Source organism: Musca autumnalis, unplaced genomic scaffold (assembly GCF_047663935.1).
Source record: "Musca autumnalis isolate F117 unplaced genomic scaffold, ASM4766393v1 scaffold_1, whole genome shotgun sequence".
In the NCBI taxonomy this organism is placed as follows: domain Eukaryota; kingdom Metazoa; phylum Arthropoda; class Insecta; order Diptera; family Muscidae; genus Musca; species Musca autumnalis.
The window spans coordinates 50617267-50644993 of record NW_027411644.1 but is presented as its reverse complement, the minus strand read 5'-3'; the positions used below and the strand labels follow the sequence as shown (position 1 = coordinate 50644993).

The 27727-nt window shown below is 30.3% G+C and overlaps 1 protein-coding gene across 1 annotated transcript in view; it reads right to left on the bottom strand.

Moving 5' to 3' along the window:
• LOC141397547 (steroid receptor seven-up, isoforms B/C-like) overlaps positions 1–27316 on the bottom strand; it is a 70208-nt gene extending 42892 nt beyond the window's left edge. Inside the window, exons 1-2 of the mRNA XM_073973981.1 lie at positions 24993–27316; positions 8114–8263 (exon numbers count right to left, since the gene is read on the bottom strand). Coding sequence (XP_073830082.1) covers positions 8114–8263; positions 24993–25743 — 901 coding nt within the window. The 5' untranslated portion in view covers positions 25744–27316. The remainder of the gene's footprint in view (positions 1–8113; positions 8264–24992) is intronic.
• Between the last annotated feature and the right edge of the window lie 411 nt (positions 27317–27727).

Genomic DNA, 27727 nt, shown 5'->3' with positions numbered 1-27727 from the left:
AAAATTAAAAAAAATATTCTGTAGTGAATGAGAATTATTTTGCTTGTGATTACCAATATTATTCACTGGATAAGGAAATAACAAGCCAAAGCCCATACAGAGTTAACGATCTGCTCGTAAAGTAATAAAGTCTCTCACTCTCGGTGTGGTTCTCTCGACAATTAAAAATGCATTACAAAGAGTAGAGAACATGAAAGGTTCGTGGGGAAATGAATTCAATTTTCTTTTGATAGAGACAAAGAAAGAGAGGGAGGTAACATGTTTTGCTAACAAGCCAAAATATTCAAAAAAAAAACTAAAATTTCCTAAAAATAGAAATATTTTAACGGAAATGTTCCCTCAAAAGGCATGCCTTTTTAAAGTATTTGGCATACTAAAGTCTGCACGTGCTTGAGAGCTTTTAAGCTGTATTAAAATCAATGGCATGTAACACGACTTATTAATCAAGTGCTTGTTCATTTATTGGCACTCCACCAACACTTCTCAATTTAAACCACTCTTGCTGGGGAAGCACGTGTTTAATGAGGTTATTTACTCAAGTATTTGATGGCTTAGTGATGGCAATGTTAAGGGTTAAAGATTATCTAAGCATCATAACCACAGCACACCCTACCTTCCTTCCCTTAGAGATTCGAATCTCTCTGCTGGTGATTGTTTTCACATAAAACACAAAACCACAATGCGTTAAAAATCAAAATATTACAAATATAACCACAAACATCTTGAAGGAAAAAATAACAACAACAAAGTATCCGATATGATAGCAAACAGCATCCATCCGAGAAAAGGGTATCAAGAAAATAGAAGAAGACAATTTACTTAATAACCAAAAGATACAACACCTTTGGCAAACCATAAATCTGCTTTTCCCAGGACTTTTGGTCAGTTTGACAAAAAAAAAAAAAAAAAAGAAACTGGTCAGTTGGAATAAGAATAATAATAATAATCCTGAAAACCAGTTTTGCAACCCCCTTGACCATTACACGAGGAGACGTAGACAATATGTAAATAAAACTAGCTTTCAACCCCAACAACAAAAGATATTTATTTTAATTGCTCCTAAATAATGAGGGTCAATCTAAGAGTTCTTGTTCGTCTTCTTCACTGAGCATGATGGTCAAACTGACCATTAGTTACTTGATTTCCATATTTCACTGGCTCAATGTCTCACTATTTTTCTTCTTCTACATTTTGCCTCATGTCTTTTTGTTTGGACAATTCATAAATGTACTTTTTTTGTTTTGTTTTTAGGAAAAGACGTTACAAAGCAAAGGAAAAAAATCCAGGTGTGTTCCTTAAACAAGCCATATACACACACTCTCCTCTTCGAACCTATGGCCAGGCCTTATAAAAACAACACTTTGCAAAGCAAAAAAAAAATATGCAAACAATTGTTGGAATTGTTAAAACATTTATGAGTTGTATGAATATATGCCCCAAAGGCAACAAAATCGTTGCTTAAGGAAGATTGTTTTGAACTGATAATATTTAGTATGAATATATTTAAGACAGTTTGAAGGAAAAAATTTTCAGAGACAAATAATATGAACTGTGAATTGTGAAAATTGTGGGAGTGTTAAAAAACAAGGAGATCCAAGGAATTAAAAAAAAAAAACAGAAAAAACAATCCATGATTGTTTTTTTTTTGCTAGGGAAAATATTCTAGGCTTATTGAAACTTGAAAAAGATGCCCAACACTTTAAGATAATTAAATAAAAAAAATCTTAAACATACTTTTAGGGGTTCAACAACATGAAATCCTTCTTTTAGGAGATATAGAGGTATTTTTAAATGAACCAAAAGTTCTATATTCTTAAAAAGTTAATTAGAAATAATATATGTATATCCCTTAAAACCTGAAAAAGATGCTCAACACTTTAAGATATTTAAATGAAAAAATTATAACAAATCTTAAACATACTTTTAGGGGTTCAACAACATTAAATTCTTCTTTTAGGAGATATAGAGGTATTTTTAAATTAACCAAAAATTCTATATTTTTAAAAAGTGAATTAGAAATAATATATATCCCTTTAAACTTGGAAAAGATGCCCAACACTTTGAGATATTTAAATAAAAGAACTATAACAAATCTTAAACATACATTTAGGGGTTCAACATTATGAAATCCATCTTTTAGGAGATATAGAGGTATTTTTAAATGAACCAAAAATTCTGTATTCTTACAAAATTAATTAGAAATAATATATATCCCTTTAAAATATCATGGCAGAGACTTTATAAAAAATATTAAACATACTTTTGGGCGTTTGATGCATTAAAAATTATTGACGTCATAATAAAATAATTGTTAAAAAAATCATTTAAAATTTTTTATTGCAAATAAATATTTCTATTTTTTATATAAAGAAATATTTAAAAATGTTTGTTTTTATATTGATTTATATTTACAAAAAAAACTTTATAACAAACTATTTAATTATTTCTTAAAAAATATTTCTATATTTTACATAAAGAAATATTTAATATTTTTATTTTTCCCAATAATTTTAAATAAAAAAATATTTTGTATGTAAATATATATAAAAACTATTTGGAAATTGAAATATTTGTATACAATAATATTCCTTATTTTGTTATACAAAAATTGTTTTAAATAGTTTTTATATAAAATATATATTTGAAATAAAAATATATATTTAAAAAAATATTTTTATTTTTTAAATAAAACTATTTAATTTTTATTAAAATAATTTTTAACTATTTTTCTCATTTTGTTTAAAATAAAATAATTTTAAATAATAGTTTTTTATTAAAATTAATATTTTTATTATTTTCAAAATAGTCAGGCTTAATCCCATAGTCGTTTTTGCAATATTTTTTTTCTAAACAACATTAATTTATAAATATTTTCTTATATTTTTTATATAAATATTTTTTTGTATAAAATTTTTTTATAAACTATTATTAAAAAATATTTTTCAAATTTGTTTATTCCAAATAACTATATTTTATATTTTATTTAAAATAAATTTTTAACTTAATATTTTTATTTCTAAATAAAATATTTATTCCCAATAAAATAATTTTATATTTTTTAATTAAAATTATTTTATTCGCATTAAATATTTTTATTTAAAAAATATTTATTTAAAAAATTTATTTTTAAGATAGTTTTATAAAAAAAAATTGTATGCAAAAAAATATTTCTATTAAAAAATAAAAGATTTTCTTTTTCTTTCTTTGTTTTAAAAATATTAAAATATTAATGTTTTATACAAAAACTATTTTTATAAAAACAACTATTTAAAAATATTTTAATGGAAATAGATATTTCTTAAAATATTTCAGTTTTATAAAAATAATTTTGAACTATTTTCTCATTTTGTTTAAAATAAAATAATTTAAATAATTGTTTTTTATAAAAATAAATATTTTTATATTTTTAAAACAAATATGTTCTTATATTTTTTATAGCAATATTTTTTTGTATACACTTTTTTTAAAAACTATTATAAAAATATTTTTTTTAAATAAATATCAAATTTATTTATTCCAAATAACATAATTTTATATATTTTATTTAAAATAATTTTTTTAATGAATATTTTTATTCCTAAATAAAGTATTTATTCCGAATAAAATAATTTTTTATTTAAAATTATTTTATTCGCATTAAATATTTCTATTTGAAAAATATTTATTTAAAAAAATAAATAAATTTATTTAAAAAAATAAAAATAAATTTTAAGATAGTTTTATAAAAAAAATTGTATGCAAAAAAATATTTCTTAAAAAGTAAAAGGAAATATTTGTTTCAAAAATATGAAAATATTAATGTATTTTATACAAGAACTATTGGTTTTAAAATAATTATTTAAAAATATTTTATTGGAAACAAATATGTCTATATTTTGTACAAATAAAAATATGTAATGAAATAGGGTTTTATATTGCTTTTATTGCTTGTTTATTGCTAATTTTTATTATTTATTTATTTTTATTTTTTATATGATATATAAAAATATTTATTTAAAATATTTTTTTTTATATTTTACATATTTTTTATATATTTAAAAAATATGTTTTTATGTTATTAAAATTTATTTTTTTTTTTATAAAAATAGAAATATTTTGTTAAAAAAATTAAAAAAAAAAAAATTAAATGATTTCAATTAATACATGTTTAAAAAAATATATTTGTATTAATGAAATTATTTTTATAAAAATAATTATTTTAAATATTTTATTTAAATATAAATAAATTTTAAATAAAAAATTTAATTATTTTAATACAAATATTTTTTATTTAAAATATATCTAATATTTATTATATATTTTATATATTTATTACTAAAAATATTGATTAAAAATATTTTTTTTAATATTTTTGTTTAATTTTACTTTTTTTAATATATTTTTTATTATTTATTTAATATATTTTTTAAAGCTTCAATTTTTTCCTTTAAACCAAAATTTTTTTTCTTGTGAAAATTTATATTTTTACTGTCTCTTTTACAAAATATTCCAAATTACTACCACATTCTTTAGCTTCTAATCATCGCCCAATAACAATTATTAATTGTTATATAGTATGCGTCAATTTGGTGGCTACGCAACATACATAAATTATAGTATATAACCCGCAAAACATGTACAAAAAATACAAAATAAAACTGGCATCAATTAAACATGAAATGGTGTTAGTTAAAAAGTCACCTTTAGCTGACCTCTCTCTCTTGCGCTAGAACTTAAATGCACAACATTAGCTAACTTGTTGTTGCTAGTGCTGTTGTTGTTCAAATAGCTCTAGCTAGGCAAATAAATAAATATTGTAGGCTATAAAGAAGACTAGAATACGCGACGCACATACACACATATGCAAATACTAATTAACAATTGAATTATATAGTAATTAAGTACTCAACAACACTTGATTGAAGGCCTCAATGACAAGAAGGAGAATAAAAAGAGCAAAAGATTGGAGGGAAAAAATGTGGCGCATTTTATTTGAAACATTTAGGGCCATTTCCTATTTTTGTTAGTCAAGACACCAACCTTTTTTTATGACAATCATAATTGTCTGCTAAAATAAAATCACTATTTTTTATGGCCAAGTTCTCTTGCAAATAACTCCATAATTAAATACTATAATTTAATGTGTGTGTGCTTTTCGCAACAATCTAACTAATGTCTTTGACTTTTGGTGGTATTCAATTACAAACAAACTTGTTGACTTTGACAGCCAGCAGCCGCCAAAGCTATCAACAACAGCACAACAAATACTAGTAGAATAATTAACAAAGCATTGATTTAAAGATAATTTACGATTGCATATAGAGATTTCCTCACCAATACCATTATCTGTACTGCACTGACTGCATCAAACTATTAATGTCAATTTTTGCTAATTTGAAATACCAGTTGCATTTGTTTAGTAGCAAAAAAACGGGCAAATTGTTTTTGCTGTGGAAACATATTTGCACTACAATTGACAGGTTTTTTTATTTACACATGACGATGTGATGACTATGAAATAATAACAACGACCAGCAGAAAATCATAAATAATTATTTAGCCCCGGTTAAAGCAAGAATAATGTAATTGTTTAACATACCAAGAAATACAGAGAGACACTTGTTTTAGTTTCCAAAAAAAAAAACAAGACACATTTTTTATATATAAAGCCACTTGTTTTAGTTTCCAAAAAAAAAAAAATGTAAACTCAACAAAAAATTCCTGTTTTTTGGGTGGTAAATGTGAACCCTTCTTTTTTTAATTGTAGGCTAATATAGATCATCACCTTTAACTTAGTGCCCATGTAGTGGTGGTTGTGAATGACCAGTTTACTTGAACTTGTTTCTAACTTTGTATGTTGTCTACATTAACCTTCAGACATTATCATATTAAAACAGAAATCTTGTTATTCTTCCTTCCTTATCCAAAGGTAACCAACAAAATAGAAAAGAAAAACGTGAGAAAATTTTTGTGAAATAATTATTTCAATTTTTTATTTCTTTTGTTTTGAACCTGAAAATGGTCAAGTTTTTTGATCTAGAAGATCACCATTACCACCACCTTTATACATAAAGGTCATTACAATTAGACAGTTGCGATGACATTTTTTTGCTGGGCTTTTTGGAGGAATTCAAATCACAAAAAGGTTGAAAAACTTGTTTTAAATGCATAAAAATGTAACCCTTAAAGGGAAAAATAAAGGGAATTTTCAAGGTTTTTTTTGGAAACAATTTAAGAGAAAAAAGACACCAGGCTTGGGAATAGGTGCAAAGATAATCAAACAGTAAAACAGTGATTCGTGATTGAAAGAATGGGTTTTGGTATAAATATTTTAAACTATTGGCATAATTTGTATATTTTTAAGCTGTTATGCCTAAAAGTCTGCTTTAAAATGATCAAATCAGATGTTTGGGTTATGAATTGATTATTTTTAAAATAAATATTTATAATAATTATTTATTAATCATTATTCATTTACCCCTAAAGGTAGGCTTAAAAATTGCAGCTGTTTGGCCCTAAAATGAAAATTTATTTATTTCCTAAGCCAAGAGTTAAAATGCTATTATTTTATTTAAATGTGCATAATTTTTGATTTTTTAGGGTATTTTTGAGCCCAAAAGTAGACAAGAGAATATTCATATAATTGTTTAATCGTTAAATTATGGTTTATTTTAACACAAGTGTATTTTAATTTCAAAATGTTGGTTGATTACCCCTAAAATTATACATTTGTTGTTAGTTTCGCCTAAAACAAGGCAATAGAAAATTCAACTCAACGTTTTGTTTCATAATTGTGCTAAAATAAAATTTTCTTAGTAATTTCGGTTTATTTTCCCACCAATTTATTTTTACTTTAAAATGTTGATAACTTGCTCCTAAAAGTTTGCTTTAAAAACGATATTTTAAGGTCCAAAATACTAAAAAATTTAACTCTTTTTGTTTACAATAGCACTAGTTATGATCATTAGCTAGCAATTCCATGTCTTCTGAAACCCCTTTGCCCCTAAAAGTATGCCTAATAAATCCGAAATCACATGGTAATGTTTAAAATATTGGAAAATCAAATTAGCTTGCCTACAATTGCATAGAAACTGCATTATTTAGTACATTTTATGATAATTATTAAACAATTCCTGGCTACCAACAGTACCTTGCCCCTAAAAGTATGTTTAAAAAATAAAAATCAGCTGGAAAGTTTAAAAATATTAGAAACTGGACTCTTTGGCTTACAACCCCATAGAAATCTTCTAAGGTAGGGCAATTTATGATCTTTACTAAGAATGTATTTGCCAACAACAAAAATGTTGCCCCTGAAAGTATGTATAAGGAAGCAAATATCAGCTCTTTATGTGCAAAATATAAGGAAATAATTTTTTTTTTTGGCATCTTAGCATTAATAATTATCTTCACCAAACATTTTTTGCAACCTATGCCCCTAAAATTATACTTTAAAAGTCCCAAATCAGCTGTTGAGGTTCACAATATTAGAAAAGCAAAAATTTTCCCTTATGAAGCCATGGAAACTTGGCAACCTAGCACAAGTTATGATCATTACTTACAACAACCCCTTTGCTTTGCGCAAAAAAATTGTTCAACAAAATGTTTTGCCATATTTAGCTAAAGACTAATTTAACATAATCCGCTTATAGGAGACAACAAACACACAAATAGGAACAAGCATAGGAAGACAAGAATTTCCCTTTCATTAAGCTTTAAATAAAAGCAACAACACAAAACTAAATACTGCAACACACACTTGTCAAAGTACAAAGTAATTTCACAATTGCCCCGAAAAACGAAAAAAAAACGAACATATATATGCCAATTATTTGACATTTTGTCTATTAAACTCGTGCTACTTCCGTTTTATTTTTAAAAAGTAAACAACGTCAAGCAATTTGCAAAACAACAAAAATGTGATCAGCGGGAAAAAAATAGCTAGCCAGCTAGCTGTTGGCTGCTGCTACTGCTGTTGTGGGCCATTTTGCAATTATAGACAAATGGTCAGACTTTACTAATTTGACTTTTAATTGACCCCATACAACATACTATGAAACAAAACTGACAGAGAGGAAAGACAGAGAAAACTGAGGGATAGCAATGTAAATAAAATAGAAACAAAATGAAAACTTACCTTCACGTCTCATTCCCATTTTGAGGCACTTTCTGAGGCGGCAATATTGGCATTGATTTCGATGATGCTGATCGATGGGACAATTTCTGCTCCCCCGACATGAGTAGGTTAAATTGCGGCGCACGGAACGTTTGAAAAATGATTTGCAACCTGAAATGAAAAAGAAAAGAAATATTATGTTAATAAATTGTATTTATTTTAAATTGTATTAAAGCCTCGTCTTCTACCTAACCAAAAAAGTTGTGTTAAAATGCTATTTCAACATCAATTCCAACAAATTCCAAACTATGTTAGCATGGTTGTTAGCAGTTTTAAAACATGAGCACACACATAAGCTAAAAAATCCTGGTCGTAGTACATCTTAACATGGATGTTGACCCGTATTTTGCTCAAAAAAAAAATCTCAACAACTACCACAAACGTGTGTATAAATCCTTAGGCTGCTGTTCTGACAAACTCTAGTTATATTTTAAGGCTACACCACTAGAACTGAACCCTTTAAAATAGCTTGAAAAACGTAGCTTAAAAGCCTGTAACTTGCGACATTGCCTTGTCTAAGAGTTTGAGTGTTTTAGTTACTACTTATCTTCTTGGCTGGCTGACTAGTAGGCTGCCGCTGTCTACTGCTTAGGTCTTCCTGGTTTTGTGATATTGTAGCTATATCTTCTTCTTTTTTTCTACTTTTTGTTATGTCTCTCACAATGTTGTTTGGGAGTTTTTTCTCGATATTTTTGGCCATCATCATGTCAATGGCCATGTTACACGTTTCATGGCTTAACGCCTCCCATAAAATTACCTTTAATGGCTTTCAATTAATGTACACAACAGATCAGAGCATTTTTTTCTCGCTCCCTTTGCTAGTAGTTGCAGCAAAACTAGGCGCTTAATACGGTTAAACAATCGCCAGACGAAAAAGGGCTCTGAAATGTAAACAATCAATGGCCGTTTGCAAAACTTTCGTAAGACACGAATTTTGCCAAAGCAGCTCAAAACATGATGCAGCAGTCTTCTGCAATGGGCTACTTTTGCTTAGCCAAAGAAAAATGTTTAAGTGTGTTTAATTTTATGTCGCCACGTATCTAAACATGTGTATCATGAAACTTCAATGCTTGACTCTTTTTTTTCTTGGCTTAACGTTGATGGCTTTGAGGGACAGTACAAAAAAGAAACCTAAACAAATTTTGGGTTGGGAGCTAAAAACTTATGTCCTTTAAAAAAGTAAAAAAAAAACCAGAAAGAAAATAATGTAAAAATACAGAAAAGCTAATGAAATTATTCTACCTATATTTTCTTAAGATATTTTTTAAATTATGGTGTCTACTTTTAGGCTCTAATTTCTCGGAATGGAGGACATGTGCTAAAAGGTGGTTAAATAATTTCGAAACAAGAAAATTTTTTGTTTTCAAAAAGAAGAAACTGAATAGAGTATAATTTTTATGAAAAAAACTCAAATTTTTGTGCCTACTTTTAGGTTCAAATTCCGCTTATGTTAGGTGGATAACTAAAAATAATATCCTTTACAAAATAGTAGGAAAATTTGGAAGAAAATAATTTGAAAAGTAAGAAATTTCCAAAAAGAAGTCATTCTATTAGCATTTGCAGAAAATTTCTTTTTATGAATGTGCCTACTTTTAGGCTCTATTTAATCGCAAAGTTGAAAATGTGTTTAAAGATATTTAAATAACTACAAATTAATAACATTGTTATTTTCTAAAAAGGAGAAACCACAAAAAATCATTTGTATGAAAAACTCAAATTTGTGTGCCTACTTTTGGGCTCAAACACCACTTGTATTGAGAGGGGAGCTAAAAAGTGTCGTTTTAGAAAATTTTAGTAGGAAAACATAGAAGAAAATATTAAAAAAAACGAAATCCGAAGCAATTATTTTATTTGCATTTGCTGCAGATCAACTTTAAGGCTATTTTAACCTCTACTGCCTACTTTTAGGCTCTAATTAAAGCAAAGTTGAAAATATGTTAAAATATACTTGAGCACCTTTAAAATTGAAAGATTGCTGTTCTCCACAAAAGATAAGCTAAATAGAAAATCACATTTTATAACAAAGACTACATTTTTGTGCCTACTTTTAGGCTCTAGTTCGACTAAATGTCGAAAATACTTTCATCGATGCATAAATAACTTCAAAATGCGAAAACTTTTATTTTCCAAAAAGGATAAAGGAAATAGAGGATTATCTTTATGAAAAACTTAATTTGTTGTGCCTACTTTTAGGCTCTAATATCTCGAAAAGTAGAAATTGTGTTAAAAGATATTTAAATATTTTTTTTTTAATTTTGCAAATAGCAGAGAATAAGTTTTTATAAAAAAATAATTTTTTGTGCCTACTTTTAGGCTCCAATCCCACTTAAATTAAGGAAATGTGCCTAAGTAACTATAAAACATTTATCAATAAATTTCAAATGTGAGTTTTTCTCATAAGTAATAATAATGCATACTTTTATGCTGCACTTCACTCAAAAAAGAAATAGCAAATTTTAAAATTAAAATAATAACAGCTTACAAATTTACCTTTCTCTAGAGGTTTTCCTTCCAGCTAATGCCCTATTTTGGAGCCTACTTTCAGGCTCATATTAAAAAAGTCTATCCATAGGCAAATTGCTTAGATTTTATTTTTGAAATATCCATTTTATTATTGTTTTTTTTTAACCGATTTTTTGACAATTTTTGTTTTTAGGTTTGAAAAGGTACCCTACTTGTATATTTGTGGTGCCTACTTTCAGGCTCATATTAGAGAAAGCATATCCTTGGGCAAACTGCTTAGATTTTATTTCAAAAAATTTCCCTTGTTAAACAATTTTCCCACCAATAATTTGCCTTTCCACACACAACAATGACTCAGCAATAGCAGCACCAGTCGCTCTAACCAGTTTTCATTTTGACCATATGTATTGATTTTTTTTTTTTTTGCTTGCTGAAAACCTTATTGTCTTTAGACTGATCATGGGTATTATTGTTGCGAATAATGTAAAAAACGCGCTTTAAAAGTTTCAACAATGAAATTCATATAAAAATGTATAAAACAACAATTGTTAAACAATAACGTTAAACTAAATTTTGTTCGTAGTTGTTCTTGGTTTTGTGGCCACGTCTAAGAAGTTAGGTATGGATTGGCATGGTGATGCCCAATGTGTAATACAAGACAATGGTTAGGCTCGATTTTTTTTTTGTACCGGCTGGCTGTCCGTCTGTACCCTGCAAGCATCCTTCTCAAAAAGCAACACACGTCTGGCATGCCAAAGAGTTTGCTGTGCTGGCTGGCTGGCTGAGTGCGGGTGTTTATGGCCAGAAAAAAAAAACATACCAAAAAATCTGTATTGAGATGGCATACATAGTTGTAAATTCTTGGCAAACAGAAATATATAACAGAGCTTAAAGTAAAAGCCACACAAAACTGGATTTGTGTCTAAAGAAAACGTGGCCCAAAACTTAGGTGGGGGATTTTCCTTTAAGTAGAAGAAGATGATTGTGGGTTTTGTTTTCTCGTTGCCTTGCTGTTGATAAAAAGGGAGTATATAAAACATTTTTATTTGTTGAGATCCACCCTTTTTCGGTTATTGATATAACACGATATCTTTGGAACAACAACAACACCAACAAGGGCTCTTTTGATGATCATTATTGAAAATCAAAACAAAAAACAGAAACTTCAAGCTATCTTAAAATTTCTTCTAAAAGATTAACAGATGCTGATTGCTTAAGTTTTATAAGCTTGTTCTTGTTGCCCTTTTTTCCTAGGCAGCCAGCCAGGTATTGTCCACTGGCTAGCTTTGAGTCCAAAATGTTAAGAACCTCTTCTATGGAGAAAGATTATCTATCTACCATATGCCATGGTATGGCATGTTTTTTTCTTTGCTTCATTTTGGCCAATTTTTTTGGTTTTTATACCCTCCACCATAGGATGGGGGTATATTAAGTTTGTCACTACGTTTGTAACTACTCGAAATAATCATTGTAGACCCCACAAAGTATATATATTCTTGATCAGCGTGCAATTCTACATCGATATAGCCATGTCCGTCCGTCTGTCCGTCTGTCCGTCTGTGGAAATCACTCTAGCGTCCGAACGGATTGACGTAGGTTGATGAAATTTTGGGAAAATATGTTATATTTACGTAGGACTTTTGGTATTGAAAGCGGGCTATGTAGGTCCACGCTTTCGTATAGCCCCCATACAAAATGACGCGTGACGCGTCGTCGTTTTAAGGAATTTTTAAGATATTTGGCCCATTTTACCACCGAATTGGTTGTAATTTGGTACTTTGTGTCTCCAGAGGCCAAAAAATATTCCTACCAAAGTTGGGTTATATAGGTCCACGTTTTGGTATAGCCCCCATATAAGGCCCCATATAAAGTACGCGTCATTTTAATATATTTTGAATGTATTAGACCCATTTGACCACAGAATTGGTTGTAATTTGGTATTTTGTGTCTTCAGAGGCCAGAAAACATTCCTACCAAAGTTGGGTTATATAGGTCTACGTTTTGGTATAGTCCCCACATAAGACCCCTTATAAAGTACGCGTCATTTTAATATATTTTGAATGTATTAGACCCATTTGACCAAAGAATCGGTTGTAACTTTGTATTTTGTGTTTCCAGAGGCTAAGAAACATTTTTACCATAAAATGTGTATATAGGTCCATGTGTTGATATAGCCCCCATAATACAATATCTCCCGATTTTCGATATTTTGAACGTTTTAGCCTCATTATCACACCGATATGGCTGAAATTTGGTATTTAGTCTTCTTTAGGCGTATAAAACTTTCCCCCAGAAATTTGTAGGTATAGGTCCACGCCATCATATAGCCCCCATAGAACGGTACCTTCCGAATTTCGGTACTTTGAAGGTTGTGGCCACATTAATCCACCGAAATGGCTGAAATTTGTGGTGGAGGGTATAAAAAGTTCGGCCCGACCGAACTTAACGCTTTTCTTACTTGTTTTTTTTGTTTTTTCAACATGTGTTAGTTGTAGTTTTTATTCATGCTCGGCATACTGTTTACAAAACAGCTATAAAACTACAACTAGGAAGAAGAAAACATTTTTGCAAAGGTTCTCTAGACGCTAGAAGCCAAGATGGTGGTGAAGGAGGAGGAGGCCAACAAAAATCATTGTAAACCAGAAATCGTGACTATGTAGTATAACGTGGTATTCCTTGTGCTGATGACTAGCTGGGCTGGCTAGCCAAAAGAAATGCTCATCATATAATGTGTGTTATGTGGCTAAGCGTATGTTGTGCCAAAAACTCTTTTTTTGTTCCTCCTTTTTCCAAAATGATCATTTGTAAGATTCTCCTTACCGCCTTTATTATCAATGTATGCAAAGGTTTTTTTCAGATCATGCTGATGAGTATCGGTTTGATGATTATGATGTTGTTGTTGTGGTGGCTTTTGAAAATCATATCTTAAAACCCAAGCTCTGCTGGCTGGATGATAAAAGGGAAAATAAAATCCAAAATCAAGTCAATCGTTATTTGATGGCAATTTTATGAGTTTGGGGTTTTTTTTTGAAAATAATAAGGCATGGGAAAATTTTGGAATATCGAAACTTTTCACATTATTTACTAGGCCTTTAGAAAACGCATTCCCTTACAACTTGCCTAAAAAGTTAAGTAATTAACTATTTTTAATTTTTAAAGCATACAGTTAGGGCGCGGTCATTAATATGAAACAGGAAATGGATTTATTTTATCAAATTTTATTGAGTCTTTCCCTTTAAAGTTTGAATTGAATTAAAAAATAATTTATATTAAATTTAAAAATATAAATTAAATTAATTAAGCTTTGCATAATTTTTGCTGCCTACTTCTAGGCTTGAAAATTCCAACATTAATTTATAAAGCCCACTTTTAGGCAAAACATTTTTTCAATTTTCTTAAATTAATAATTAAAAATTCATTTTATGGTCTTTCTAACCCATTTCTTCTCTGGAAATATGCTAACTAATTAAAAATAACAAAATCGCGTGATTTCTAGACATGTTAAGAGAAAAAACTATTTCAATTTATATATGGCTTGTATCAAGTTTTTACAGTTAACTAACAAACTTATGAACAATTAGTTTCAAACAGACAGACCATAATAGTTAGACCTTAACGCCACCAACACCACAATGCCGCTAAAAGTCAGTCAACCAACCAAACAAACAAACAGCCCGCCAGCCAGCGAAGTAAGACGTCTATTAAGTTAACTGAACATTAACAGCAATTAATTGAACTTCCTTAAAACAAAACAAAATGTAAACGGTATGTTGAGTCAGCAGACTCTACACAAACAAATTGTTGGTATTTTAGATGCATTTATTAGAAAAAACAAAAGCAAGAAAAATAGCACAAACTCAAAGATAGAACTGCCATTAAATAAAGTGCAAGAAAACATGAACTTGCTCTCGCTACACAATGCCGCCTGCAAATGAAGAACACAGAAACCTTTTGGAATCCAAAACGAAAAATTGCAATAAAAACTACAAAAACACACGTTTTGCGCACGCGCAACACTTGTTGCGCATCGGCAAGCAATTAAAAGCGTGAAATTACTTTAGACACACCAAAGGCAAGGCACAAAAACAACAACAACAGAATTGCAATGAAATCGCATATAACTTTGGTCACAGTTTTGTTTTGTGTTTTTTGCTTAGAAAGCAAATAAACGGCAAAAATTCCATAAAAAATACAATTAAAAATCAACAACAACAACAAAAACCACTACAATTAAACATTGATTATTTTGAGCCGTGGCAATTTAACCCAGTTTCCTAAAAGCAGTGACAAAAAATAAAAACTCGGTATAGAACTTAACCATGAAAACCAAGACATTAACCTGATGATGATGATTGTGGCTTCTTTTTTTCTTCTCTTCATATTTTCTCCCTCTTTAATTAAGCCTAATTTAGTTTAAAGCCATGTTATGAATTTTGTAATTTATTGTTGAATTTCTAGCTCGAGTTGAATGAACAACGTGTTCTTAGAACGAAAAAAGTCTGGGCCACAAATTGTCTAACTTCTTTACATAGACAAATGATGTAGGCTCTAGTTGTAGCTTGATTATTTTGACAGTTTATGTTGAGAGATAGAAAGGGGAACAAATATTCTTTGCAACTGCATGTGACATGTGGTTGCATGCAATCTTTTACTTGATGAGCTTCAATGAAATTAAAAAGGGTTAATATATTATAATGACAAGAGGTTTCTTTTTCTCTTGGATTGTGGGCATAGCAAAAGGGAGAAGTGGTAAAGGTAAACCTAGATTGGGTTAGAACTGCTTTCGGGAGAAAACCGATTTGCAATTACTGAAAAAAAAAACTGCAGAAATACAAAGAACTTCAATTTTTTTAATTTTTGAAGCCTACAAATAGGCGCTATTGCTGGAAATGTTCAACATTTTAACAAAATATTCAACGTAAGCAAAACAGATTGCTAAAAATAAACAAATTGTAAAGAAACGGATTACTATAAGGACCATAGCGAAAGCAATGCATAATTTTTAATTTCTGATGCCTACAATTAGGCGCCATTGCTCCAAAATGTACATTTTTAGGAAAATATGTCAATTAAGCCGAAAGAGATTGCCGAAAAATTCCAAACAAACGGTGTACATTAAGGAATTGCAAAATTTTTATTTTTTGTTGCCTACAATTCGGCGCTCTAGCCGGGAAATGTTGACCTTGTTAGCAACTTTATACCATGTGAGGCAAAAAGATTGCCAAAATCTGGTAAATCACAAAGAAACTGGTCTTCAACAGGATATAAATTGCATTTTTTTAATTTATGTTGCCTGCAATTAGGCGCTTTTGGCAAAAACTTTTTACATTTTTAACAAATTTGGCAAAGCAAAGCCGCATGTTAAGCTTTCGTTGCAAATTCGCAAAGATTTGTGGCATTTGGTGTGTATTTTTGCCCTTAAAATTGTAGCTATATTCAAATAGTGCCTACTTTTAGGCGGTATTGCCAACTGTTTTGAAAATTTTAAGCAAATTTGGCAAATCTAAGCACTATTTTAAGCTCTCTTTGCAAATATGCCAAGATTTGTGGCATTTTATGCGACTTGTGGGCCTTTTTTTCAAATGGTGTATACTTTTAGGCTCAAAAATAATTTAATTTAATTTTTTGTCTATTTTTAGCAATCAAAAAAAATTATTTAATTTTATTTTTTAATCAAAAATGGTATAGTTTCATAAAAAAAATAAATGTTAATAATTAATTTTTGTTGGAATTTATTGCCTACTTTAAAGTGTTAAATATTTTGTTTTAATTTTAGTTTTGCCCATTTTTAGGGGCCAAAAAATTATTTTTAATTTTTGTTAGATTAACAAAATTAGAATTTTGTAAAATCATTTAGCCATAGTGGCCAAAAAATATTTTTAATAAAATATTTTTTTCTTAATTAAATGAAAATTTTTTGCCTATTTTTAGGAACAAAAAAAATTATCTAATTTTATTTTTCAATTTAAAATTTCATAATTTCATCAAAGAAAAATAAATTTTAATAATTAATTTTTGATGGAATTCATTGCCTACTTTAAGGTGTTAAATATTTTGTTAATGTTAATTTTGCCTATTTTTAGGGGCCAAAAAAATATTTTTAATTTTTGTTAGATTAACACAATTAGAATTTTGTAACATCATTTATCCAAAGTGACCAAAAAATAATTTTTAATAAAATATTTTTTTCTTAATTATATTAATTTTTTGCCTATTTTTAGGAACCAAAAAAAATTATGCAATTTTATTTTTTAATTTAAAATTTAAATAAATTGTAATAATTAATTTTTGATGGAATTTATCGCCTACTTTAAGGTGTTAAATATTTTGTTAATTTAAGTTTTGCCTGTTTTTAGGGGCCAAAAATATTTTTAGTTTTTGTTATTTTACAAAATTTAGGATTTTGTAAAATCATTTGAGTAATTTTTATTAATTACTGTTGAATCGAATTTATTGCCTCTTTTAAGGAGCCTGAAAAATATTTAATTAATTTTTATTATTTTCAACGGGACCTCTATATTTTTTTCTTTTTAATCCTTTTCTTTCTGTTGTTTTGTGTTGTTGTTGATTCTATAAGCCCTTCTTGTCGTTAATTAATTAAACCGTTATTTTATTTGCAACATCTACCAATCTAGCTTCTTAATACAAGCTCTATATTTTGTGTCTAATAATGGTTTCCCTTTTTTGGTTTCTTCGAAAGAAACTCAAGAGGAGGAACAAAAACAACAACTAGCAACACTAATCAGTTTTCTAAGGTTTATTTGTCTCAAGCTATGATCACGATCATGTTTTTAAGTTGTTGGCAGTATTTTTTTTTTTTTTTTGCTTTTTTGGGAACTTTCCAGGGGAATAATATCGTGCCGTCTAGTTGTTGATGTTTTTTTTCATGTGGTGATATTTTGTTGTTGTTAGGGTTTTTTTTTTCTTTAAATGAAAATCAATTTGTGCTAAGGGTTTCTTAACTATGATTTGTCATAGTTATGTTAAAAAGTTTTTTGTTCCTTCTTGTAATTTGTTTAACAAGTTGATGTTTACATTTTTTCCTATAAAATAATTAAATATTTTCTTTTCTTAGCAAAAATCCATTATACATTTTTACGATTATCTTTTTGATTTATTAGTTTCAAACAATCATTTCATGACACTCATTACTAACTAAACTTGGGCAAATACAATAACAAGAAGAAAATAAATTAAAAATTTTAATTTCTAACAATATGTTTTAGCCCAAGGCAAAGAGAAAGACAGAAAGACACTGTGCGAAAAATATGGATATTACCAAGAAAAATTGTCATATCCCAGCCAAGAGACCATCTCTCTTCAGGTTGAATGTGTGACACAAATGTTGGTTACCGGAAACTAGGTACATGCCGCCGCCAATGTTCGTTCGCTCTCACATACAAATGATGAACAAACATAAATTTGTCGTCTTTTTTAATAAAAATTATGCAGTAATAATAAAGAAAAAAGTTTTATATATAAACCACTTTAAAGTAATATACATTTTAATGAATTGTGTACTGTTGGGGTTTTTTCTGTTGTTTTTTTTTTTCAAGAAAGAAGAGGACTTGTTAAACATTGCAGGCCCAAATATATTCCCACGTTTAATAATTAAGTCTTCTTGTTAAAACTTGAGGCTGTCCTATGTCATATGTGTGTATGTATGTATGCATGTTGTTGTTGTCATTCACATGTTGTTTGCTCATTCAAACATAAGTTTACAAATTAAATAACAACAACGGCGAATTTATAAAACATTTTCTTTTTTAATTTAATCATTAAGAAGTTGGTCAGAAAAACACAGTAACCCAAAAACAAGTGGAGAACAACTTGCAGATACTTTGGGTGAGTGGATCGGAGGGAAAGGATTGCCCCAAAGCTTTAATTAGTTAAGTGATAGGAAACAATTTATCTGATGATGATGGGTGGTCAAGAACGATAATTTGCAATGATAAAATGTAAAACAATTTATGAGATATGAGGGAAAATTTGAAAACTTCAGTTTTTGGATAAGACGGATAATGCATTTAGGAGGCATGGATAATGATCATGAGCTTTTTAGAGAATCTAAATTACAGGAATACATGATTTTTACACGAATAAATGATTTTGGATAACGGGGATAACGATTAACATTATTTGGATAATGTGGATAATTTATAGACAAAATTTGGACAATGTGGATAATGATTTTTTGTTATTTAAAGATCTTAGAAAACGATTTTGTGTTATACCGATACTGAAAAATGAGAACTTTTATCATTTGGATAAAACGGATAAAGCGTATAAGGAATTGAGGATGTATGGATAATTGTAATAACATTTTATGAAGTCTAAATTATTAGAATAATCGATTTTTAACACTTGTATAATGTTTTAGCCACATTTGGTTATTGCGGATAATTTTAATAAATAATTTGTATAATGCGGATAAGGGATTTATAATAATTTCTTTACTTGAATACTAATTTTATGTTATCTAGATTATTTGTAATGTTGAATAAAGGACTTTTGACACTTGGATAATGGTTTTGCCACATTTGGATAATGCGGATAAACTTTGGAAAAGATTTGGAAAGCGTGGATAATGATTTTTATAACAATGAATTAACTTAAATAAAGTTTTCATGTTATGTGGCTAACGTGAATAATGATTTCTCGTCTTGCGGATAAAACGGATAACATATTTACGGCATTTCCATAACGCAGAAAGGTGTTATGAACATTTGTTTAAAATCTGAGGAACTTATGCTATTTGCATAATGTGGATAACGATTTTATAGTATTTGGATAACGCGGATAAATATTTTATAATGTTATTATACCATTTAGATAACATGGATAACAATTTAGCAATATTTCTAAAGGGTGGATAATAATTTAATAAGTTTGCAACCTGTAGATAAAGTGGATAGATTAATTACTGCATTTAGATAACGGGGATCACATTTTTTGCTCTTCGGATATCATGGAAAGAGTTTTATGCCACTTCGGTAACGTTTTCACATCACTTGGCTTAACGGATAATAATGTTATGCTACTTGGATAAAGCGGATAAAGTTTATATGTGGTTTTTTAGAAAGGGAATAACCATTTTAAATCATGTGGATAACGTGGATAAAGTTTTTATGCTATTTACTTGACTTAGAAGAGCATATTATGATATTTGGATAAAGTGGATAAGAATTTTTTATTTCAATAACAGGGATAAAGGCTACGGATAACATGACAATACGTAGATAGCTACTCATATAACGTTTTCACATAATAAAGCGGATAAAGTTTATATGTGATTTTTATAAAGGATATAACTATTTTAAATCCTGTGGATAAAGTTTGTATGCTATTTACTTGACTTAGAGGGGCATATTATAATATTTGGATAAAGCGGATACGAATTTTTGTATTTGGATAACAGGGATAAAGCCACGGATAACATGACAATACGTAGTAAGCTATTCAAATAACATTTTCACATAATTTTCCTGGATGGATAACAACTTTACGCTATTTGGATAAAGCGGATAATGTTTCAATGTGATTTTTAAAAAGTTGCTTAAGCATTTTGAATCATTTGGATAAGATGGATAATGATTTAAAGACGTTTAAATAACAAACTAACGATTTCATCAAATTTGGATAAAGTGGATAAAGCTTTCATGATATTACGATAAAGCTCGGATATTGTTTTATTTAAGCAGATAAAACTTGTATATGATTTTAATAAAGCGGATAAGGTTTCTTGTAACACGGATAACAATTTTATGCTATTTGGATAACACGGATAAATGTTTAAAGCTATGATGATAACCTAAAAGCTTCTTCAAAAAAAAATTATTTTTTTATCCCAAAAACTTTTCCCATGCTTTTTTCCAAATTTGTCCACATTCTTGTAAAAGAGAAAAACATTTAGCCTAAAACCTCACCCACATCTCGCCTAGCTCTAAATGGAAACACCAGCAACAACAACAAAACAATTTTTTGCCATGCAACCAGCAACAACAACAATGTTGGGAGATTAAACGTTATAACATTAAGAAGGCCCATGGAAATGCATGAGGCAGGCATGCATGCCACGCTAGAGCTTGGCCAGATTACTGCTTCGTCGGCTGCATGTGGTAAGCTAGGTATTTGAGGTATGTTGCTGATGATGTTACCGCCACCGCCGCCGCAGAATCACTATTTTCAGCTAGCTGTTGGTGTTGTTGTTGCTGTTATTTTATGCTTGCTTGTTGCTGTTGATGAGGAAAACACGATAGCAATCAATTTTAAACGAAGATGAAGCAACCACAAATTCATGCCTCCTACTCCACCAACTCCACAACTAAGCTAGTCATACGTACATAATGTCAAGTCCAGTGTGTGAGTGTGTTTGGAGAAGGAACCATGAGAAGGATGATCATCATCATGGTGGAAAAAATGATGACCAAAATGTAAGATAAGAATTGTGGCCAACAACAATCTTTTGAAAGAATGCATAAAGTTTTCTTTTCTCCAAAAAAAAAAAATCTAACGCATTCATAAACGCTAAAGCCTAAAATGTAATTTTTGTGATTCACGTGTAATGCTGCTAACAAAGCGGCTTGCTGGCTTGAAGTTCTTTTGCTAGATCAAAACTTATTTTTAAAAGCAGCATAGCAGAGTGTTGGGGTTATTTTGAGTACCTCTGCCCGGCCGCTTGTGTGTGGCGTAATCTCAATGTCTAACTAACTGTCTGGGAATGGCGAGTGTTTTTTGTTTGACCAACCATCCCTTGCTGCTTGCTTCCTTCTTTCTTCTCTTCCTTATTTTTACCTTTTGACTATTTGTGTGGATTTTTTTCGTTCATGTTGTGTTTGTTTCTTCTGATAGAAGAACCTTAAGATGTTGTTTTCACAGAGATAATGTCTGTCCACCATCTAGGATACCTTGGTGTTTGCCGTTGTTTGCTACGGCAAAGAAGCCTTGTATTGTAGCATTTAGCTGTACGTGTTCACTTTACGGTCTTTGACGTAATAAAAAGAAGCAGAGAGACGAACGGCAGACGAATTATAATCTCTATTTATATTTGATGTGTGCCAGCCAGCCTGCAGCGGCAGCAGCACCATAGAAAACTAAGCTACGATATGTCTGTCTGCTGAGCACTGTGTCCAGTGCTTTTTTATGCTATTCCCATTCATGCATGGATGATGAATTGTGGGGAAAAATTGAAAATGTGAGGCATAAACAAAAATTTTTTTTCTGGTGGAAAATATTTTTATTAGAAAATTGTGCAAAAATTTGAATTAAAAGGAGGGAAAATGGAAATTTCCCTTAAAAGTGATGTTCCGAAAAAATAATTTTCAAGAATTGAACATTTTAAAATTTTCCTTATGGAAATTTATTAGGGAAATCATTGGTTTTTAATGGAAATATTTCTTTTTGTTTTAGTTTTTTTGAAAATATGCAAGAAATTTTTGATTTCATGTGAAAATAAAAATTTCCCTTTAAAGGGAAATTTTTGTTTGTGGAAATTTTTTAAAAATTCTTTTTATTTTGGTAATTATAGGCAAAAGTAATACTTTTGGAACCAAAATCCGAAAATTTCCCTTTTGGGAAATTTTTAGGGAAATTTATGTTTTCAACGGAAATCCATAACTTAGACTTAGGTCATCAAAAATGTTAAAGAAATGTTCGATTTAGAGTAAAAATAAAAATTTCCCTTCAAGGGAAATTTTTGTTTAAAGGGATTTTGAAGAAATTTTTATAGTTTTGGAAACTAAATAAAAATCTAAATAAAGCAGGAATAAAAATAAAAATGTCCCCTTTGGGAAATTTTAGAGGAAATTTAAAAATAAACAAAAAAACTATCTCAAAATGTTTGAAAATTCCCCTTTGAATTAAATATTTGTTTTAAGGGATTTTAAGAAAATTTCGTAAAAAATTTTAAATTATTTTTAAAAATATTTTTATATTCTCCCAAAATATTGCCAATCATAGCCACATTGTTACCTGTCTGTCTAACTCTCTCTGCATGTGACCCCATGACTAGGCTTCTTTTTCTTCTACTAAGCTTTCCAACAAAAAAAAAAAAAACCTAAAAAAATGATTTGAAACTCATAGCTAATAATCATAATGTTAACTTTAACTGTTGTTGATAAACAATATTGAAATTTTATTTAAGTTTTTAGCCTTCAATATCCCTTCGACATGGCTTATCTGACAGCCTACAATAACTGATGAAGATTTGGAATTTTGTGTTCGAATCGAATATCTATCTAAAAGGTGTGCTAAACACAACACGATACCTACATAATGCCGTTGCCCATGATGATGAGGCAAATGTCTTAGGTATTGGCTGATGACCATACAAAATTAAGTGATGGCATATTAAAGAGCTGGGGGATGGAAAAAAAGCGTGCCAAGCTATCAAAACCACATCAATAAAAAATCTATTTAAACGTTTTTTTTTCACTCTCCCCGTTTATTTTGTATGGGGAAAGTGAGGTAGTTAGACTGCAAATGGCCAAAACATATTATTGATATTGGTTTTTAAGTGACCATAAAATTATGGAACAACAAAGTAAGGGGTTTTATTAACAATTCTAAAAAGCTTCCATCAAAAGTGCTTAGCAGAAATCTAAAGAATTTTTCTCCTAACTGTTGTGGCATTCCTTCTTTGCGGCTTATAATTATTAGCGCCTTTTTATGGGAATTTTTTCTTCTTCTTCTTTTCCACTTGATTTGTTGATTTTTTATTTCTTTTTTGTTGGAGAAAAATTATAAATCAAATTAAACTTCCAAAGGCAACACATGTTTTTTCCAGTTTTGCTTTTGGTTATTTTTTTTTCTGCACGCCTACAAATGTTGGCGCTTGCATTCCTGTTTTAAGGATTTATGGGATGTCTACTTCTTTATTAAAAAAAAAAACAAACAAACATTTGTTGAATTTACTCCCAAATTTGTTGCACTTCTTCCCAAATGAGAAGTTATTGAACCCTTAGCATGCAACCAAATGCCTACTCTAAAGAAATCAAAGCTGCTATGAAAAATCGAAATTTATTTGCGGAGACATAATGGGTCGTAGCGGACTTAAAGGTAGAATCTAAGGTATTTGGGTCTGCTGAATCCAAATTTTAAAATGGTTTGATGCTATGTATCATGAGTTTCATTCCAGAGGCATTTTTTTGGTGATATGCTAACATTTTGTATTTTCCATCTTTAATCTAAGGCATTTATATGGGAAGTTAGAAGTGACCAAATTGTGCCAAAAACCTAATTTGAGGTTATTAATGGCTGCTGAATTCAAATCGGTAATTGGTTTTTCATTGCGATACACAATTTACAATCCAACTAATTTTAGTGAGTTGCCTAAAATTTTACCAAAATTTGTAACTTTTCTTTATAGAATATAAGCCGATTATATAGACTGACATGTTTGACAAAATCGGACGCAAAATCTAATTTGAATGTATTCAGGGCTGCTGAATCCAAATCTAGTTCTAGTTTTTTGTTATGAGCGATGGTTTTCAATCTAAGCTAATTGTAGTAAGTTGCCTACAATTTAAAGAAATTTTGTAAATTTTCGGTTTAGAATATAAGTCGATTATAAAGGCAGACAACCTTGACCACATCGGACGCAAAATCTAGTTTGAATGTATCCCGACCTGCTGAATCCAAATCTGTAATATGTTTTTCGTTGTGAGCGACGGTTTTCAATCTAAGCCATTTTTAGTGATATGTACGGGTTTTCCTACTTTTCTTTCAAATTGCAAAGTTTTTTGCTTATAACTTCTTAACCACTTGAGCATTTGCGAAGCTTTTACCCTTGTTTCAAAGTTCAGATTGTGGGCGTTTTTTTAAGCAACTTGTTTTGTACAATAACTGTAATTGAGATATTTATATCAGCACTTCTAACGTTTGCAAATTCCTACAAAATAAATCCAAATTTGTTTCTATTGAAATTTTTTGGTTCACAATTTAGGGCCCACTAAAACTATTTTCAAAATGTGGTGCCTATCTCAAAGAGCTCCCGAATCATAATGTGCAAACAACATTTCGCTAGATTTTAACAACTTTGAAGTATTGGCGTCATACCTTTTTACAGTAATGGCTCAGTTCTCAAGATTTTGACCTTATTTGAAAACTAATTTTGAACAAAATATGGGTGAAAAATTTTACTACAAACTATTTTTTAAATATTTTAGATTTTTAAACAACAACATCCAAATATTGCAACATAACTTTGGAACTTCTTGAACTGTTTTCAAAATCCAAACTTTTTTAAAAACTAAAAGGAGAATTCTTCTTCTAACTAATACCTCTTTAAGCAAAATTAAATCCAATTAGAAAATTTTCAAGTCATTTCTTCTTAATTTTCTAACAATTCAAAACAAAAAAACAGACTTTCCGCACTTACCTTCACACGTGAATTGACCATAATGTTTGCCCGAACTTTTATCACCACACACAACACATTCAATATTTTGTTTGGGATCAATTTGTGAACCGCTATTACTGCTTTGCGAATGTGAACTATTGGCCTGTGAACTAGGTGTTGTACTACCACCATTGCCGGCTTGATTTTGATGGCCACCACTGCTACTACTGCCACCACCAACCAGACACTGTGATTGAGAACCTTTCATTAGGGAACTCATATCATGGCTGGTATGTTGATTTGCCGACGCTGATGCATGATGATGACCACCACCACCTACACCACCACTTTGGCTAACGGTATTCATGGCGGATAGATCTTCTTTAATTGTATGATGTGTGGCAGCAGCGGCGGAGGCATTTTGTTGATGTTGATTTGTTTGTTGTTGACCGGTAAGGGCAGATAGATCTTGTTTAATGCCCACCGATTGATGGCTGGTGACACTTGAAGGTGTTGTACCACCGCCGGTACCCACTGAACCGGCTTGATTTGTTTGTGTACCGGCCAATGAACCTGGACCGGCGGATGCATGTAGATGACCACCCAAATTGGGATCATGCCAGGCTGTCGGTGGTGGTACGCCCAGGGCCATGGAGCGTGGTAGGCCCAGTTCAAAAGCGGATAGCTCTGCACCCGATTGCGGTCTGTGATTGAAGAATCCCGGAGCCGTGGAGGGGGAAGCACACATAACGCCGCCACCATAGACACTCAACGAGTTGTGTGTAATCATTTTGGCGGACGTGGGCGTACAGGAGGAGTTGTTATTATAAGTAGAATGCACTTTTGTTTGTTAAATGGCAAAGCCGTGACCACCAACAAGAGGGGGACAACGGTCTTTTAGTTGTTCGGGGTTATTTCCAAAATAATGAAAAATCCAAAAAATCCAATATTTCCTTCGTTGCACTTTCTCTTCACAAAATAATTTCTTTCTTTCTTCTTTGATTTTCACAAATTTTTCTTTTTCTTTGAAAATTTTCGGCTTATTTCTTTACATTGCTCTTTGCCAAAATATTTTTCCTTTCTTTTCTCAAAACTTGGAAATCAACACTTTTCTTTAAATATATATTTCTTCATTTGTGATTTTTTTGCACTTTGGAAAATATTTTATTTTTTTTTTCTCTTTTGAAAATATTTTATTTTTTAATTTTTTCTTGAGATTTTTTTTTGCTTTTCGCTGTATTTTCTTTGCTTTTTTAATTTTCTTTCTTTTACGATTTTTTTACAAACTTTAAAAATTTTTCATTTATTCTTGCTTAGATTTATTTTTGTTTGAAAAAATTTTCTAAGTTCTTTTCTTTTTCTTGTTTCTTTTCTCTTTGTTAAATTTCGTTTGTAAGAAAATGCGCGTCATGCGAGCAGCGAAAATCTCAGCTGTTTTCGTAAGGCCTCTTAGTGCCTGACTGACAAAACATTCGTGGCTAAAGGTACACGACCCGACCCGACTCGACCATTTCGACCTAACGACACATCACACAAATCTCTCTCATTCCACCACTCAAATCCCACAGATACATTGGGTATGCATGGATATGCTGTGCTGGCTGGCTGGCTGGCTGGTTGCTTGGCGACGCTCTGCATCCATTCAATTGTAAAACCACCCCAAAACTGGGAAATACTATTCTCTCCCCCTATAAGGCTGTCTCTGTTGCTCGCATTTGCTTATATGGAGTTATCACTACTACTCATTGGCCTCAGCTGAGTTTGTGTGTGTGTGCGAGTTTGCGATTAGATGTTGTTGTTGTTGGTATGTGTGTGTGTGTGTTGGTTGGCATGAATGAGTAGTGGCGGCGGGGCAAGACCTTAAAATGTGTTTTGTTTGCACTTTTGAGTCGAAACTCTTGTTGAAAAACAAACTAAAGCATTTAACCAACAGACAGATTTGTCCGTCTCCCCATTCGGAGAGCATGCAGAGAGGGTCTCAACAAATATGAGTGTAAGTTTGTGTGTTTCCGTTTTGTTTATGCTCTGGTTTGGTTTGGTGTTGGTTGCTCAACCTGAACAGATACTTTGCTCTTTTCGTTGGCTCTTATGCTGTGCTCCCTATAACATTGATGTATTGCTTCTTGGTTATCCGTCTTGCTGTTGTTGTTCTTGCTCCTTCTCCGGCTTGCATATTTAACGAAACAAAACCTCTTCGCATAAAAATACTCATTTATATCAGCACCACCATCACCACCCCAATTGCCACTCCACCTCTAGCCCAACAAGATGATTTTCTTCTTATTAGTTCTTGCCATTGCTCAACCGTTTGCCGTTGTTGTTCTTCTTCTGTTGTTGATTTTGTCTAACTGCCAGTTAACTCTGCTATCTTAAAGTTTATAGTCGTCGTTTAGTAGGTATTTTTCTTATGGGAAATTTTGTTAACATTTTCTGTTTGTTTTGTTTTTATTCACATTTGTTTAGTTAGCCATGGTCGATTTTTTGTCAAACTGTTATCTTTTTGCCGTTTGGTTGGCTGGTTAAATTGTTGTCGACTATCTTGGGTGGATTTCTTTCTACTTTAAATCCCACCCAAATTTTGTATCTCTGAAGTTAACTGTTTTTTTTTTGTAATTTAATCTTAAGAAGAAGAAAAAAGTTTAAGTTTAAATATCTAGCCGGTGCCTCTGTGTGGTTGGCTAATTAAAATGCGTAGCATTTCAATTCGCCAGAAAAAAGTTTATTATCTTGATAACGATTTGAATGTGTATATGTGAATTTATTGCATTGAAAAA